Raw genomic sequence first — 19,311 nt, 5'->3', positions numbered from 1 at the left:
TGGGCTAGAGGTCACCTAGCTTTTTCTTTTTCTTTTTTAAATTAAAAGGTATAGAACTGCCACAAAACCAAAACTTCAACCAGCACTCTATAAAACAAGCTCATTTCAAGAGGGGGGGGGGGGGGGAACTCATCTGTTTTGGTTCGAGTACATAGTTTAACTACTCTTTTAGTTGGCATGCCCCTCATTTTTCTACTGCATAATTCTAAAATAACCAAATGAAATCTTTTCCAAAGTAACATATCTAATGTGCCCCTGTACATGCACACAAACACACCCCTAGCTCAAGCCTGCCTAAATTCAAGTTGACCAATCCAAGTTGAATCCTTAAGTAGAGGGGATAGCCTTAAATCAAAAGTTTAAGAAAGAAAAAGGTTTCATGCTTTGAACCCCACATAATTGGGATTGAAGCTTTGTTAAATCATAACTTAAAATTTTAAAATACATCAAAAAAAAATTATAAAAAAAAAAAAAGGGTTTTTACTATAGTTTATATACAAAGCATTTAGTATGACCAAGGGCTTCTTCTTAGGGGTAGCCTTAACAATTCATTTGGTTGTTAGAAGTTAGAACAAAATCGATGTGGGAATGGAATTGAGACAAAAATGGAATTGAAGCAAGGATGTAATCAATATCAAGTGGCAACTCCAGCATTTTAAAGTACATGAAGAATAACTGCCAAAATCGCAATTCTATTTCCTATCCAATGTTAAGACTTCTTGAACAATGACTGCAATGGAATGGGATGTCATTCATACAACAAATAACAATAACAAGCATGAAGTCCCACTAGGTGAAGTTGGCTATATGAATCCTTTTCTGCCAATTCATGCAATCAAGGGCACTTTCCTCAACTAATTTAAGAGCTATTAAATCCTTCCTCACAACCTCATTCCAATTTATTATAATTCCAGCCCTATTAACAATAACTACCTCACTGGTGCACTACTTGGCCTTCATTTCAAATGCCCAAACCACCAAAGCCCCCCTCCCCCCCCCCCCCCCCCCGCGGCATCTTATCTTCTACCGGTGCTACCCCTAGCCCATTGTGTATATGTTCATTCCTTAATTTATTACTTAATGTTATACCACTCATCTCCCTTAGCATTGCATTTTGACAACTTTTGCCTTTTGAATATGTTGTTTCTCAGTTACCCAACATTCTGATCCATTTAGCATGACTAGTCTTATAGCCATCCTATAGAACTTTCCTATTAATTTTAACTGTATCCTACAATCACACAGCATGCTCAAAGCATTCCTCCATTTTACCCAACCTACTTTGACACTATGTACAACATCCTCTTCAATTTCTCCTTATGCTTGCATAATAGATCCAAAATATAAAAATCTACTAGTGTTGCTAATTTATTGATTACCAAGTTTAATCTTATCTTCAATATTCCTCCTAACATGGCTAAAATTATATTTCACATATTCAAATTTTCTTCTACTTATCTTAAAACCTCTAGACTCTAAAGTTGTTCTCCAAAGTTCTAACTGAGATTCTACCCACTCCAGCTATTATCAATCAAAACAATATCATCTATGAACAACATACACCATGGGGTCTCATTTTTAATATTCCTAGTGAGTTTATCAATCACTAAAGCAAATAGATAAAGGCTCAAAGTAGAACCTTGATCTACACCAATTGCGATTGGAAATTCTATAGATTCTCCATCTGCAGTCCTAATGCTAGTTGTTACCCTTCATACATATCCTTAATGACATCAATACACCTACTACAAACTCCCTTTTTTTCTAAAACTCAATGAAACACTAAACCACAATTTATCTAAAACCAAATTTTGTCATTGCTAACATATTTTATCCATTTTCAAAAAAAAAAAATTCATTTAAACCACATTTTATTTTTGCTAAAAAACCTTTAAAAAAAATGTTTACCTTTAAATTTAAATCATCTAAGCTGCTGCTGCTTCTTCTTCTTCAAAGGAAAGAGTGTTGATCAGCATGTTTTGTTTGCAAAATTTTTCAATATTTTCAAAAACTAGAGAAAAAGAATTGATTTGGTGTTCCTATTTTTGAGAGATGGAACAATTTTAGAGAATTGAGGGCATTGATTTTGAAAGCAACAGTGTCTGCACAGGATAGAGAGAGGGATGCATTTCTTAGAACTGCCAAACATGAACTCCATTTGTGGCATCTTCTTTTCTTCCTCTTTCTCTTCCTCTTCCTCTTCCTCTTCCTCTTCCTTCTCCTTCCTTCCATTTTATTTTTTATTTTTATTCCAAAGAACAAAAAGCATACTCCAGAGATAATGCAGAAAGCATATTTTGAGAAAATAAATAAATAAAAATTGCCAGCAACCATGAGCAACACCAGTTTTTTATTCTGCTTCCCTTATAACCCTTGACAGCTCTGCAGAGAGACTACAAGAGGATATTTGTAGAGAATACCCATCACTGGCATTTTCTCCCTTTCAATCAATGGCAAGCTACCTTGAATATCAATGTCATCTGGCTCGCAGCCACAAGGCTGATGTTCCAGGTGCTGAAATGATGATTCTTAAGAGAAATAGGGTACTCAAGGCATAAGGACATATTTGTGATAATGTAAGACTTTGGAGGTCATATTGGCCTTTGTGAAAAAATAGGTAAGAACGAAATTGTGATTCATGGATTAAATCATTAAGAGGCAGAACCACCATTCAGTTAAATGATCAAATCAGCATTCCATCCTCATTTATGATAATCAAACAACAAAATAGGAATTAGGTGACAATTCTGATCCCATTAGAGTCTAGATTCAACAAACCAAATGCCATGAACATGCTTTTTTTTTCATAAATAATATATGAACAACCAAGATGTGTTCTAGATAAATCATATGGCACATCTCAATTGCTGATGACAAGGTACTAGCTGGAAAGACTAAAAGACGAATTAACTTTAAACACCAAAACTTTGGGGGGAAAATCAAGAATCCAAATGATTTAGGAGAAACAGAATTAATACAAGGTATTTAAAAAATGGCAACAGCAAGTGGGGAAAAGGAAATGAAGAAAATTACACAATAATGACCAAAAGGGAGCTAAAAGTGATAATTTTGTCAGTTAAAATCTGTTATCAACATGGAGAGAGTTTAATAACAACACCACACATAAAAAGGAGAAGGCTTTTGAAATACTATGTGATCATAGAATATTTAAACTCAATGCACAAGATAGTATGAGAATTACAATGCTGTGTGAATGATATGCTGCATAAAAAAAAATGTTCATAAAATGAGTGCAAACAAATTGGAACATGTTAAGATTGAAGAGGTGCTAGTACAAGAAAAGAAAAAACAATAAATAACCGCATCTGTGAAACATTAAGATTGAAGGAGAACTAGAAAAAAAGAAGATTAAACAAATAATCAGTGCATATATGAAAGGTTAAGCATAGTGCCAATTGAATATAAGATGGGCAAAAACTTACTAAAATGGCTGGGCATGTACACTAGAGACCTGTTATGATACTTGTCAAAACCCCCTAATTTAGGAATCTAGAAATATTAATATTGGTTTAAAAATCAAAAAATATATATATTTCCATGTTAAGTATTGACAAGAGAATCTATTTCGACAAAAAAAAATTATAAACAATCAGGTACACTACTATAAAAAATAGAATTAGGTATCTAAGTGTTAGGGCTTTTGACTCAGCTTGTTACTACCATCATCAAGGTGGATACTGCACACACATTTCTTCAATTTTTCTCATGTATGTGCCTTGTATCTTTACCAGTTTTTTAATAGCATAGTGCGTATGTGTGTGCATGCCTATCTAAAACTAGACATGCAACCTCAATTCATAAGATCCATTTTTCGTCAAGCCAACCACAAAATTATATCCCCCTATCTCACATCAAGTTGATCACATATTGGCACGGTGGCACCCAATCCCTAATACATTTATGTTGAAAAAAAATATGAATAGACTATAATTGGAGCACTATATATATCGATAGGTCTCAAACATTGATCATATTCACATTGATGATAATTAATACAACAACAAGAAGAAGAAGCCTTAAGTCCCATTAGGTGAGATCAGCTACATAAATCCTTTTCTGCCAATTCACACAATCAAGGGCATTTTCCTCGGTTAGCTTAAAAGCTATTGAATCTGGTGGGGATCAGCATGCCCTACCTATGTCATTTTCAGATGTTGTGACACGTGGACGACCCCCTGATGTCCACATTTCCTTTCCCAACATGATGACATGTGGACGACCTCTCGATGTCAACATCAGTTCATAATTGTTTGTAGATTTTGAATGGATTATTTGAAGACTTGTTTTGAAGACTTTTCAGTGTGGGAAAGACCTACGTAGAGATGCGAAGTAAGTCCAAGTTCAAGACCCATGCGGGCCCCACATGGATCCATTGGGCCCACACAAATTGGGTCTCCATTCGAATTTTGTTTGTATTTAATTTGTAAACATGCAAGACAACTTGCTTGCATGTGTATGTTAGGAAATTGTGTGAGTATGTCTAGTGAGTTGGAGTGTTAGTAAGTTGTGCTTAGTATTTATTGTGTCTAGAAAGTTAGAGCATTTATTTGGTTAGTAACTTGTAAGAGTAATTAATGTGTCTAGTAAGTTGGTGTCTTTATTATTTGTGTTTCCCATGCTTGTGTGGGAATTTTTAGTTGTTTAATGCCTTTGTCCCCCCATGCTAGCTAAGTTTATTAATGCTTTGTCCCCCCATGCTAGCTTATATATACCCTTTCATTCTAAGAACTATGTGTAGATAGAAAAAAGTTTTGAATATTGATATTGAATTGAAAAGGGTTTACCTTTGTTGAAGCTTGTTAAGTTTTGTCCAATCCTTGTGATTGTGTAGTGAGAGGCTACATCGTTCTCCCCAAAGATCAAGTGGTGAGAGACCACTATTCTATCCAACGACTCCATCCCTATCCCACTTTCATGACTTCCCTCCATCACCCACACGGCCACCACCAAGTTACACCCAAGGCCAACAATCCACCATTCCATTGCAGCATACATATTACATTTCAAAGTTTGCACGAAGGACTTCAGGAGAGTTCTATCTTGTGTACAATATCCTCAAGTCAACCATCATTTTGATTGGTAAATTCAACATTCATTTGGATCATTACATACTTACAGCAGTTCCACTTTCATCATTACATACAAAGCTTGTTCCAAGGAATTTCCTGGCGTGGTCTAAGACTTGTGTTGAACAACGTCAAGTCATCCAAACAATTCTCTTGGTAATTTTAGTACTTGTGTTTGAATCTTTGCTATATATTGTAAACCCTTGCTTATATTGAAGCCATTGCTTGAAAGCCTGAAATTCCATACTTGAATACACGTTTGAATCCATAGATTGCAATATTGATACTTGCTATTGTGGGAATATTGCTTGCTAACAATAGAACTTAAATTCTTGAAATTTTGACTAACATATTTGTTGCATATAACTTGATTCTTTTGCGAAAGAACTCATGGGACTTATTTTCTGGACAGCATCATACACCGTTAACAAATTCAACAACATGTGAGCTATAGCATGATTTATGATGTTTATGTTCGGATAATTGAATTCTTAATTTAAAGTGTTTGAGTGTGTATGCTTGCTTGTGAGGGTTGAATTAGTAGGACTAGGTCGCCCTTTACCATCCTACATCAGAATCCTTCCTCACTATCTCATTTTATGTTATTTTAAGTCTATCCTCATCCATTCTTATGCTAGTAATAATAACTAGCTTACTGTTCCTCCTTTGTGCATTACTTGGCCTGCATTTCAAATGCTCAAACCATGTAACTGGTCCCTCCCTTATCTTATCTTCTACCAATGCTATGTCTAACTTAAAACGAATATGTTTGTTCCTTAATTTATCCTTTTAGGTTATACCACCCATCCACCTTAGAATTCACATTTCAACAACTTTTACTCTTTTTGATATGTTGTTTCTTAGTTGCCCAACATTTTGATCCATAGAGCATGGCTGGTCTTATTGTCATCCTATAAACCTTTCATTCTAATTCTAAGACTAATCTAGATCAACACGACCAAAGCACTCCTTCATTTTACCCAACCTGCTTCTACTTTGTGTATTACATCCTCTTCAATTTCTCCTTCTACTCGCATAATAGATCCAAGGTATCGAAATCTACTAGTTCTATTAATTGATTATCAAGTTTAGTCTTCTCTCCAATATTCCTCCACACATGGCTGAAATTGCATTTCATATATTATGTCTCATTTCAGCTTAGACTCTAAAGTTGTTCTCCATAGTTCTAACCATGCATCTACTCCACTCCAACTTTCATCAAACAAAACAATGTCACTTGCAAACAACATACAACAACAACAACAACAACAGCAACAAGCAGCCTTAAGTCCCACTTGGTGGGGTTGGCTACATGAATATTTTTTCTCCAATTCACCCGATCGAGCACATTGTCCTCCTTTAGCTTAAGAGCTGTTAAATCCTTCCTCACTATCTCATTCCAAGTTATAAACAACACTCAACATGCTTACCAAAATACTAGTCCTCTAAAAGTTCCTCGTAATATGGAAGTGCTTCTAAAATTCTTTTAATGACAAAGACATCTCATATACATAGAAGTTCAAGCATGCACAACAACATGAGTAAATCCGTCCCATAATTTGTTATTATTAAAGGTTGATATACATTGTTGACCCACAATCAAATAGCTTAAGCTTTTAGGTAAAGTGGTAATCTAACACAACATTAGAGCTGGTTAACAAGAGGTCCTAGGTCCTAGTCTTGTTGCCCACATTTATTGTGTGGTGTTTAAAAAAAAATTTGTATTCCTTGTATTTACCGACTGTTTATCTCTTCACGTGCTGTCAGGATGCATGTGCAAGGGAGTGTTAAATTTTGATATAAACTGTTGAGCCCACAACCTAATAGCTTAAGCTTTTAGGTAAAGTGGTAATCTAACAGTTATTAATTTCAGAAAATATGCAGCATTTAATGAAAATACTAGTGAAAACCTGTTGCATGAGCAGGCAATTTACGTTGGCCCTTGCAGTGTTACTTCTCACCAAAAAACAAAAGAAAAAAATTTCTAAATACAGGGTAATTATCATTATGAAGTACAACAGTCACTTGGGCTGAAAATTACCTCATCTTAGGAGAAAAAATAAACAGTCCAAAATTAATGTGCCATAGTGGAATTGACTACTACAGGTGCAAATCAGCCCTAACCATCCCCACCCACAACACCAAGTTTTTTTTTTTCAAATAATAATGAAATAAAAACAACGAAAAGGAAAAGAAGAAGAGAAAGAACTGACAAGCATTCCAAGAGATGTGTGCGATAAATGGGTGATTGAAAAACATCCAGGCAACCATTAGAGGCTATTTTGCATCAAAATTGGTTTTAACACACTCAACATATAGGACTTGAGGAATATATACACAAAAAAGGAAAAGAGTAACAAATGGCAGAAACATGAGTAACATATTAGCATTAACTACCTGCAATAGAGGGACTTCCTCAATTGGAAGCTCAGCACCAAGGTCTCCACGAGCCACCATAGCCTAGCAGTAATAACATAAATAAAGCTTGTTGAGATGAGATGAAATGCAGTGTTCATACACAGCATGGGATGAAATTTAACCACCAAAGCTAAAATGAACAGTAAGTGCCCACACCTATTTTAAAATTACAATTGTCTCTTTGTGTAAAATAAAATGAGTTACTTTTACTCTCTTCATATTGGCCGGATTGGATATGAAGAGTAGCTATCTTTGTACAATAAAATCCCCTTAAAATGTTACCAGGTTCCCAGTGAACCCAGCACCCTCATAACCTTGAGGCCTTTATACTCATAATTATCACTTCAAATTGTTTTATCCTCCAAGTCAATAATCCAGCCCAATGGCCCAAGCCCAACGGATATACAAACTACACTGTCTAAATAACTATACATTATGCAGTCTGCAAGTAACTTATAGGTGAATGAAGGATACAAAATGTTATTTACTAATAAAAAGGATATACAAGGACATTTTGAATGCAAAAGAATGAACAGTAAGCTCTTGTTGTGTGCTCGAGCTGCTTCCCAATAGTTTGAATGAAAACATTAAAAAAATGCAGTCATGAAAATCTTAATGAGCACCCCACTCATTGAAGAAAATGGCAACAAAAATGGCTATTTAAGGAACTCGTAAGTTGGGAGGATACACCAATTTGATGCGCAGCTATACTAGGAAAAGAGAATTGCATCAAGCTAATTTTTGCCCCTCCTTTACTAAACAAGTTTAATATGAACATAGTAAAAACTCTTGTTAAGAAAACAAAGCAAAAGAAATAAAACAGAGAACAGATTGTTAACACATATGTGCATTACTTTTTTCAAATATTAATCGAGTAAATAATAAGCAATATGGAAACGCTCTAAGAATATTGAAAACTAACCCCATCAGATGCAGAAATTATTGAATGAAGATTTTGTATGGAGTCTGCACTTTCAATTTTCACAATTACATGGATATCTGCATTGCAGCCTATGGACAAAGTGTGTAAAATTTTAGAATTACTAAATGAGTATAACCTATAAAACTATAAATAAATAAACAGATGAACATTGAATCTAAAATAAAGAAGAAGAGAAAAAAAAACAAAAAAAACAAAAAAAAAAAAAACGGGCGGAGAGTTACTTTTGAGATAATCTTTCAACTCATCAACCACTTCAGCATCTTTCACAAAAGAGACAGCATAAAAATCAACTTTGTTTTCCACCCCAAACTTGATATCTTCCCAGTCTTTGTCTGTAAAAATGAAGCAAGTAATAAATGAATTACTGGATGTTATAAATGCCTTAAATAACACAAAAATGAACAAAGAAGATAATTCAAAATTATATCAACATTTTTGCCCACAGAAACAAAAAGTAACCTGTTATTGATGGAAGAGTTGCACTTTTCCCACGCACATTTAAATGGCGCCTTGACTTCAACTCTCCACCATCAATTACATTGCATTTAACCGTATCATTTGTTTTTGCCTTTACAGCTAGGGACATCATTCCACCTGACAAAGATACAAAAATAATTTGTTTTGGACAAGCTTAAGAGTAAGCAACTTGGGGTCTTTGGGAATTCAACTGTCTTGATGAAAAGTAATTTATCGGAGGAAATGCTCCCAAGGAAACAATATAAATCATGATCCTTGAAAATCCATAATAGTAAAGTAATTTATGAATCAAGGATTTGAAATTATAGATAAAATATGTTTGTTTATATCACACTATGGTAAGCTACAAAATCCAAAACATCATATTGAGGACTCGTCTAGCTAAAACTGATTTAAGCCCACAATCCCATCAACCACTTGTCACGGGATAGAAACATAATTGAATTTTCTGGTACTGCTACGCATTAGTTCTACTACGTGGCATTAAGTTTGTCCAAGAATTGAATGCTTGAGTTAAAAACATAATAAATAACAGCCATCCCATAATTATTTCTGACTCCATTCATGAAAAACAATTAATAGCAATTGAAAGAATCTCTAACATCTTTGATCCCCACCATCTTATGCAGGAGATTCGGGAGAACTTAAGAATGCTATCACCTATCATAAGTCTCATTCTGTGAGCGGAAAAAACTTTATATTCAAACGGATAAAAATCTAGACACAAATGTATTCAAGCACCAATCAATTTCATAATCATCTACACCTACCATCAACCAGTAGGATGTCCCCAACCTCCACATCATTCACAAAGTCATCATAATTTACACTAACAGTGTCCTCTGAGCTGACTCCTCTTTTAATAGTGAAATTGAACTCTTGTCCTTCCTTAAGCAAGATTGGTTGTGGTACATCTCCGCTTCTAACCTCAGGACCCTGTGTTAAGAATTTGGAAGTATAATATCATAAATCACTTCAGAGAGGCTGTGACTGAAGAGAGGATTGAACAACATATTGCGCATGCAATTTCAAATAAATGACAAAAGGTGTCAAATTTCAATTGAAAATATCCATGGCCCTCCTGCCTTCTGCCTGCTGCACTTTCTTTGAATTCTTACTCTTCCTCCACAAATTTATTCATACTATCCATTTACTATTGGCAACAAAATTACCGAGAAGTTACATGCCATTACTCCATGAACTTCTGAAATAGAACCAAACAAGATCCTTTGTCATTATAATTATCAATGATTTATTCTCCTGTTGCGTGCTTAAAAGCTTAGACTATTTAAGCATCATTGTGCCAAAAAATAAGTGCACTGACTATCAAATTTTCATATTGAATGTATATAAATAAAACCAAACAAGATTCTTTATCATTGTAATTATCAATGATTTATTCTCCTGTTGTGTGCCTAAAAGTTTCTTCAAGTATTTAAGCATCATTGTGCCAACAAATAAGCACACTGACTATCAAAAATTCATATTAAATGTATATAATTGTTTCCCAGAGCAGTCGAATATCAAATTAAAATATATAATTTTTAAGAGCTGCTTACATTTATAATATGATTTTGGCAGAAAAGAAAACTGTCATTTCCCAAAACAAGTACAGGATTGGGATCGCTTAATACCAGATATATTATTCTTATGATAATGAAAATTTTCTTTCAAGTTTCTTACTCCTGCAACTTCACTAGGAACAATTATATCTCGTTTCCCTAAAATGTATCATTTCTAGTGCCACTCCACTGGGACCATTTATATCTACATACATACAAATATCATAAGGTGCCCACCTTTCACATAGCACATGAACTACAGTGAGTACATTCAACTAATCAACCTTAACAGGGGAGAAAATACACGTACGCAAAGTTATGTATACCAAGCCTGGGAATTCTACAACATGTATTAATGATAATACAAACAATTATTATTATCATAAGGTACTAGATTTATATAAAAAAATAAAAAAAAAACACACAGGTCCAGCCCAAAGGTTGCATCCAACAACTGATCTTTGGAGGCATGTCTTCAATCAACAATAACTTTTTTGAGTTTAATAGAAAATAAGTGATTTGGAAATCTATAGATGTCTAGTTTTTAATGGCTTTGATTTTCATTCCACAGTTCAACTGATTATTTAAGACTAGATTAAAAAGTGAATACTTGAATGATAGACAATAAAATACAAGTGTTTTTATCTAAATTTGTTAAAAATTTGAATTTTGGGTCCTAAAGTCTACTAGGGAATCATTTTTCTTTTTCCTTTGTTACACTACTTCAGCTCACACACATATAATGGTAGCAAATTCACTTGATTGGTCCAAAACATAGATCAAGTTAAGGGGGTGTAAAGCATTGTGTTAAAATTATATCCGTACTTCCTAAGTTTGGTCATACCAAAATGCTTACTTGCCCTTATATGGTCCTACCTTAAAGAAATACTTTATTCTACAAAAATATCCTCAATACTTTATTCAACAAAAACATCCTTAGCCATCAAACTTGTCTATTCAAAAATAGCTTCATATGTGCCTACCATAATTATTATATTTGACAAAAGTATCCTCACTTTCTAAATTTTTTTATATGAAAAACACTTATATGAGCCGACCTTAGGCAATGATGTTATTATTTTTATATATTTCCATATGTTATATAAAAATAAATTTGCATCCTGCATAAAAATATCTTCCTAAAATCAAAAGCTACCAAACCAAATTTCATTTGCACGTGAAGTTTTGATGAGATCACATTACAATAAAGCATATTAAAAACGTCTCCTTAAGGTGTATGCAATCTTTGGGACTCTGGCTCAAGTGGAATGCGAGAATTTTCAAGGCTCAAACAACTCCATTCCATTTGCTGTGGGCAGAGTTATCTTTCTCACTTTTTTTTGGGGCATATTCTTTTGGATTTTTGGGGGAGATTTCACTGTCTGATCTTAAAAGGGATTGGAAAGCAGCACTACCATAATTGCTTTTAGTTGATTCCTGGAAGATGTCTTCTCCTCCACACAATGTACATTGTTTCATTTTATTTAATGGAATTTTATTATCTATTCAAATCATAATTCAAAATCACAAATTCAAACTGAGTAAAAATTATTTTTTTCTTTCATAAATTTTGATCAAATAAATTGGGAGCAAAAAATATGAACACAATCACCTCCAAAGAATTTAGCACACCATCCAAAGACAACATCAACAACAAAACCAAGCCTTAAGTCCTACTAGGTGGGGTCAGCTACATGAATCCATTTTCCCCATGGACAATTTCTTTCGAAAAATTCAGGGCTATTAAATCCTTACTCACTATCTCATTCCAAGTTATTTTAGGTCTACCCCTACCCCTTCTACCGTCCCTCACAATAACTAACTCACTCTTCCTCACTGGCGCACTATGTGGCTTACATTGCAAGTGCCCAAGTCATCTAAGTCATCCCTCCCTTACCTTATCTTCTACAACAGCTACGCCTAACTTGCCGCAAATATGTTTATTTCTTAATTTATCTTTCAATCATGTCATTCATCCATCTAAGCATTCTCATCTCGGAAACTTAACACTTTTTGGATTTGTTTTTTCTTAGTTGCCCAACATTTTGATCTATATAGCATAGCTGGTCTTATAGCTGTCCTATAAAACTTTTCACTTGGGGCGTGCTGATTTTCTTTTGCTGTCATTTACATTTTGTGTTTTTCTCCTTTTTTTTCTGAGGATTCTAGGATTTCATTGAGGAGATGTCTTCTATCCTGATTGTACGTTCTTTCCTATCTAATGAATTTATTTTCTACCCAAAAATAAAATAATAAAATAATTAGTATTCTCCTGCAAAAAATTTAAATTCTAAGAAAAAGGATAAATTTTCATATTATCAAGATTACATAGTAAACCAGATCAAAGTTGATATGGCTAAGTGAAGAGTTAAAGCTGCCAAAGAGGAAATTGATCAAGCTCAACTTAATCTTTTCAACCCCATGCACAATTCAACTGCCATAGCTGAAGCTTCTAAAAAGCAGGAAGCCAACTATCAGCTTTTGAAAGCTGAGAAGAGTTTCTTAAGGTAATAATGTAGACTTTCTTGGATCCAGTTGGATGATCATAATAATATTTTATTTTCAGCTGCTGTCAATTGAAGAAAAACCAGAAGATGAGGTACCTTGAAAACAAAGATGGGAAAAGGCTCATTTCGCTCGTAAAGCTATTTACTCAACTGCGGACATTTATGAAACCCCTATAGCAGAGGGACAAATAGTCAATTTTGAAAGAACATATCGTCAATGTCTTTCAGATATGAATCTATCTAATTCAAAATCAAATAACTTGCATCAATATCTCAACGTCAATTCAAACATATGTTTGATTCACACTTCGCTCGCGGGAACCACCAACAAGGATGCCATTCCCTATAATCCAGTTTAAGACCCATCTCAGATTTCTCCTGTGATTCAGACATGTCTATCCTTGCTAAGCCTGTTGATAAAGATGAAATAAGGAAAGCTATATTTTCCTTGTGATGATGCGGCTCCTGGCCCCAGTAGCTTTAATGCCAAAATTTCTAGTTTTGCAGGCCTATTGTTGGGACTGACATCATTGCTGCTCTTCAGTCCTTAAGACTCCAAAATCTTAAAGAAAGTCAATACAACAATACCTATGCTAGTTCCCCATGTGAAAAATCCAGCCAATCCCCCTGATGTTTGGCTAATTGCCTGTTGTAACCTCATCTAAAAGAAATTTATAAAAATTATTGCTACCTCCTTTATAAATTCTAATCAGACTGCCTTCATTGAAGGGAGGTGTATTCAGGACAATATTCTTTTAGTCCAAGAGCTCAAGCACATCTATCATGTGAACACAGGTTCCCTTAAATTTGCTTTGCAAGTGGATCTGAGGAAAGCTTTTGATGCTACAGATTGGGGTTTTATTGTTCAGCCGCTCATATGTAGTTTCATAAACTGGATTCAAGAGTGTATTACAACTCCTCACGTCTCTCTTGCTCTCAAGTCTCAATGGATGCTTAGAAGGTTTCTTAAAGGGGGAAACAGTATGAGGCAAGGTGACCCAACTTCTCCTGAGCTATTTGAAATGGTGCCAGAGTTTTCCATTAAAATCTTAAGGAGGGCTGCAACTGTTGGCTGCTTAACCTTTCATAGCAACTGCAATAAATTTGGTAAAACTAATCTATGTTTTGCAGATGACTTACTCATCTTGGGAATCCAAGCTCTCCTTGCAGTATCAAGCATACTTTATTCCTCTTTTGCACTCTCTCTGGCTTGAACTCTAGTCCTGCTTAATCAGGATATTTCACTCTAGTGTTTCTGATTCTGCTAATCACATTCTAGGAATTCCTGTTGGACACCTTGGCCATCCTCTAGTCTCTAATAGGGTTAGTAAACTTGATTATGCTCTCTGAGCTGAAAGAATGATTTTATTTTTTTATTTTTTTGCTAGGCTAGCTGAAAGAATTGCTTCACAGATCCTTGGTCTCACTCTTGGCTCTCATTTGCTGGTTGTTGGCAACTTATTGAGTATGTTTTCAATATTCAGGGATTCCAGTGCTCAGCTATTTTTCTTCCTAAAGCAGTCATCAAAGGTCTAGAACACCTTTTAAAAGCTTTTCTTAGGAAAAGGCAATAAATGGAACACAGGGAGCTGGAAGAATTTTTGTAAGCCTTATCCATAGGGTGGACTGAGTTTAAAGCTTATTAAAGATTGAACCAGGATTTAGCCTTTAAAATGCTCTGGAATGTTTATATTTCAAAATCAGACCAAACCAGAAGCAACTGCGCTATTAAACCACCTCTCAATTGCACTTGGACTTGGGGAATGATTTTAAAAGCTAGACTGCTTGCTTATCAATGCATTAAAATTCATATTGGCAATGGCAAAGAGAATTCACTGTTTTATGATAATTGGCATCCTAATAATCCATTAACTACTATGGTTGCCATCTTCCTTTGGAGTTAGGTCTGAATGAATCTGCAAAGGTCTCAAGGATCATTTCTCGCAGTGTATGGTTTTGGCCAAGAAGATTCCTGCAATGCTACTTCTGTCAATGAAAAACTTGCACTCTTCCTGACTCTAATATACAAGATAAAGTCTGTTCGCTCTAACTAACAATGGCTTTTTCACTATTGGGATCACATAAGGGAAAAGAAATCAAAAGTTAGATGGCATATTGCCCTTTGGTTTAAGCATCATATTCCCAGGCACTCTTTTATGATAATATAGCCCAAAAATACAATTTTATGTCAAGTTTAGGTGTTCTAGCTTTAAGATCTGTGACAACCTTATTTTCTTCCTATTACCACCTTGGCAGAAGCTCAGTGTCATGGGGCTACAGATCTCCAATGCCAGAAGGAACCATCCTTACCTTTATCTCCTTAAAGTGTGATGAAGTCACACCCATGAAGCCACAAGACTACACAAAGTCCTGCCCAGCTATTCATCCTCATCCATAGAAACACTAATGTCCAACCCAGTGGTTAAGTCCCATGGCTAGAAAGCCCATGCCCCAACTAAGGTCGTCACAAAGGAACCATGATTTGAATTGTAAGGGAGTTAAACTCAACACTACACCAGCACTGAGGATAACTCTCATCCTCACAGAACAATCCTTGGGTCAGAGTACCTATCAATTACCACCCATTAGCCGAAGCTAAGGGGAGTGACACCATACACTCCTCGAGCAATATATATGAAGGATTAACATCCCACGATAGTCTAATCAGGTCTAAAAGATGACACCGCCCAACAATGTAGTCGATGGCCAAAAAAGGCAAACATTGCAACTTCTAGGATGAGAGTACCACATGACCTCATTCTCAAATGGATCGCCGTGGGGCTCTCAAACGACACAGAAGCCCAAGACAACCCTTGAGGATATTGAGAGCCCACCTCTATGAGCTTTCCTCAAGGTACCTGATGTCAAAGTATTGTGTGAATGGCTGAATAGTTTGGCCTTCAGTTCTATATATTATATAGACTTTACAAGAATGCTATACATGGAAAGCAAATAAGTTCCAGCATGATTCTTGCCCCATACATGTAAACTATAATCCATCAAGCCCTATACATGTCAACTATAATCTATCAAAAATATATGCCAACTGTATAGAATAATGAATGGAGAACGTTGGCTGAACAAGGCTAACGAATCTTGTTTTGATGATAACAAAGCAAAGGATCTTATCATGTTTTGCTAAGATACGTTTCAGGGCTCAAAATCTTTCATAAAGAGATCAAGCTCAAGTGTTTGTAAAGAATCTCAAATGAAGATTATGCTTGGCCCATGATGAAACAAAAGAAAATTGAAGAAAGAAAAGCTTGGATTCAAAGATAGAAAAATTTGATGAAGCTTAAAGTATATTAAAGCTTGAAGACAAGATGGAGTCAAAGAAAGACAACCATGAAGACTTAAGTGCTTAGAATGTCAATGTTTTAAGAAGTGTTTATGTAAGTACTTCAAAAAATTTCAACATGGATGCATAAAGCTCTTAAGTTAATTATTTGGACCTAGATACATTTTAAAATACTTGGAAAATATTTTTATAAGGTCAAAAGTTATTTCAAAATGGTTAAAATTATTTTTGGAAATAAAAAGCATCAAAACAGGATTTTCCAAATTCTATTATTTTTTCTATATCCGCATTGATGAGCATTTTTCTCTATCAAACACTCCTTATCTTAAAAGTGTTCAACATGAAAGTTGTGGGATTTTCTCTTAACTTTATGTTGATGCCAAGAATGTCTAATTTGGAGTTGTACAGAAAAAGCTATGATCAAAATACTGAAGGGTGGTCGAAGCTGTCAGGCGGCTGACCTTATCTGTTCAGGCGACTAAACAGCAGACAGAACCACTTCAGGCAACTGACCCTGTGAGTTCAGGTGCCTGACCCTGCACTGACTTCAAAAATATGCTGAAATTTAAAGTCTAGGCAACTGACCCCTTGAGTTTAGGCGCCTAACCCTTCGAAACTCAAATTTTAATAGTTAGAAAACTTTCCAAAAGTGATTTCTCGGCCACCAAACTTTGTGAAAACTTGGGGAATACTCCAAGCAACTTGGGCAACACGAAAAATACTCTTTAAACTCTATAAATACATGATTAAACCCAAGGATCAAATATACCAACAACCTACAAGCAGCAAATCAATCAAATTCTTTCTACTCTTCAAAGCTACCTTACCTATACTCTTGTTGAATTACTTGCTTCGATTTTGCTAAGAAAAGCTCACGGATCTTTGCATATTTACTGAGTTATTCAACCTAAGAAAGAACCCCGGTGATATATATACTTGAGTTTCATCTTTCTATATTGTGATTTTGATTGAAGTATATAGATTTCAATTGTATTAATCTACTCTTTTGAGAGTGCCATTGTACACCAAATTGTTTCTTATTTCTCTTGTAGTTTTTGACAGTTCAAGGTTGATTGAATTGTTGTACCGAGTGTGGGGTATCGCTTGGAGAGGGGGCTCCACCCTAAAGGAGGGATTGTAGCGGTTTGTTCCGCCCGTAAAGGAACGCTATAATCGAATCCTTAGGTGGTCTTGCCTAAGGCGAGGACATAGGCTGGGTATAAGCCAAACCTCGTAAAAAACTCAGTCTCACTCTCTTTTCATAAACTCTCTTTACCTTTCTACACATACATAACTGCGTGGTTGTTAATTTCAAATCTATAAATTGTGTGGATTGGATATTAAATAAACCAAAAATTAATTTGACTTTGGGATTGTGGAAACCAAACGAGAGTACGTTGGTTGATCAATACTTTTTGTGAAAACCATCAGGGAGTACGTTGATTGATTAACACCCAAGACTCATTAATTGAAAGTTTATTTAAAATCTGAGTTTTGGAAGAGTGATGGAATTTTAAATTGTGCTTTATTAAAACAGGGCTTTTATCAAACACTACTTTGAATTATTCAATCGCTGAATCTCGGAAGCTTTGCTGAATTCATTCTTTAGTGTGAATCTTGTTTCAGTTATCTTCTTGAGAGGATTGAATTATTCAAAAGCTGAAAGCATTACATTGTGAATCATTTGTTTATGTTGATTGAATCAATTTATTAGTTGGGTGTTAATTGATATTATTGCAAGATCAAGTTGATTTACTCATTCTTAAAGTTTTAAAAGTGAATATTGATTTCTAGCTGGTATTGTAATTCAAATTACCCTTGTTTGAGTACTTAACTTACAATAAGTTGAGAATCTATAAAAGGAGTTAAAAGAAACTTTTAAAACCCAATTCACCCCCCCCCCCCCTCTCTTCAGACTACACCTTAGTTTTCAAAGAAATAAGGAAATAATTGTGGGCTGAAATAAGGAAAGAAGTGTGGACCGCAATGGCTTTTGTTGTTTGTTGTTCCGTTGACAGCCCCCCTCAAATTGATGCGGGTTGATCAACAAGCATCAATTTGCTACTTAGGGAGCAATGTCGATGACAAGTGAGAGCCTTGGTGAAGATATCAGCAATTTGTAATTCAGTGGAAATATGTGGAAGAGTGATAACATGAGCTTCAAATGTTTTACGTATAGAGTGACAATCAACTTCAATATGCTTCGTGCGCTCATGATAGATAAGATTGGACATGATCTAGATAGCACTCATATTATTGGCATGTAGAGGTGTAGGATCGGTCTCAAAAAAATCTAGCTCAGCAAGCAAACCTCAAAGCCAAATAATTTCAGAACAAGCAAGAGACATCACCCAGTATTCAGATTCTGTCGATGACTTAGAAACCCTGTCTTGCTTCTTACTCTTCCAAGAGATCAATGCATCACCTAAGAACATACACCAACCAGTGATGGAGTGACGGGTATCCGCACAACCAGCCCAATCAGTATCGTTGTAAGCAGCAAGGCAAGTAGAATTGCCTGCAAGGAAGAATAAACCACAAGCGGAAGTGCCTTGAACATAGCGCATGATCCTACGGACAGCAGCCAAATGACGAGGACGAGGAGTCTGAAGAAACTGGCTGACTTGCTGTACAGCAAAAGAAATTTTCAATCTAGTAATGGTGAGTAAACAAGGCTACCCGCCAACTTCCGGTACAAACTGGGATCAAAAAGTAAGTCACCCTCCTCTTTGCGAAGCTTGACATTTAATTCCATAGGAGTATCAACAAAAGTTGCCTCCTAAAGGACAGTTGTAGCCACCAAGTCACTAGCATACTTATGTTAATTGAGTGAAATACCATAGGAACTACAATGCACCTCAAGACCAAGAAAATATGTGAGAGACCCAAGATCTTTCATATGAAAGGACTCTGAGAGATGAGTCTTGAGTTGAGCAAGTAAAGCAGAATCGGAACCAGTTATCACAATATCATCAACATAAACCAAAAGAACAATAATACCCATGTCTGATTTCCGAAG

The 19,311-nt window shown here is 35.3% G+C and overlaps 1 protein-coding gene across 2 annotated transcripts in view; it reads right to left on the bottom strand.

Annotated features, from left to right (window-relative positions):
* The window catches only part of LOC131163890 (pyruvate kinase isozyme G, chloroplastic), a 43,029-nt gene that overhangs the window by 9,434 nt on the left and 14,284 nt on the right, over positions 1-19,311 (bottom strand). For both annotated transcript variants that reach the window (XM_058120702.1, XM_058120703.1), the window contains exons 3-7: positions 9,696-9,861; positions 8,908-9,042; positions 8,670-8,780; positions 8,428-8,516; positions 7,485-7,547 (exon numbers count right to left, since the gene is read on the bottom strand). In XM_058120702.1, coding sequence (XP_057976685.1) covers positions 7,485-7,547; positions 8,428-8,516; positions 8,670-8,780; positions 8,908-9,042; positions 9,696-9,861 — 564 coding nt within the window. The remainder of the gene's footprint in view (positions 1-7,484; positions 7,548-8,427; positions 8,517-8,669; positions 8,781-8,907; positions 9,043-9,695; positions 9,862-19,311) is intronic.

Source organism: Malania oleifera, chromosome 9, assembly GCF_029873635.1.
Source record: "Malania oleifera isolate guangnan ecotype guangnan chromosome 9, ASM2987363v1, whole genome shotgun sequence".
NCBI lineage: Eukaryota > Viridiplantae > Streptophyta > Magnoliopsida > Santalales > Ximeniaceae > Malania > Malania oleifera.
Note: the sequence above shows the minus strand (reverse complement) of the source record. Positions and strands in the feature narration are given on the sequence as shown.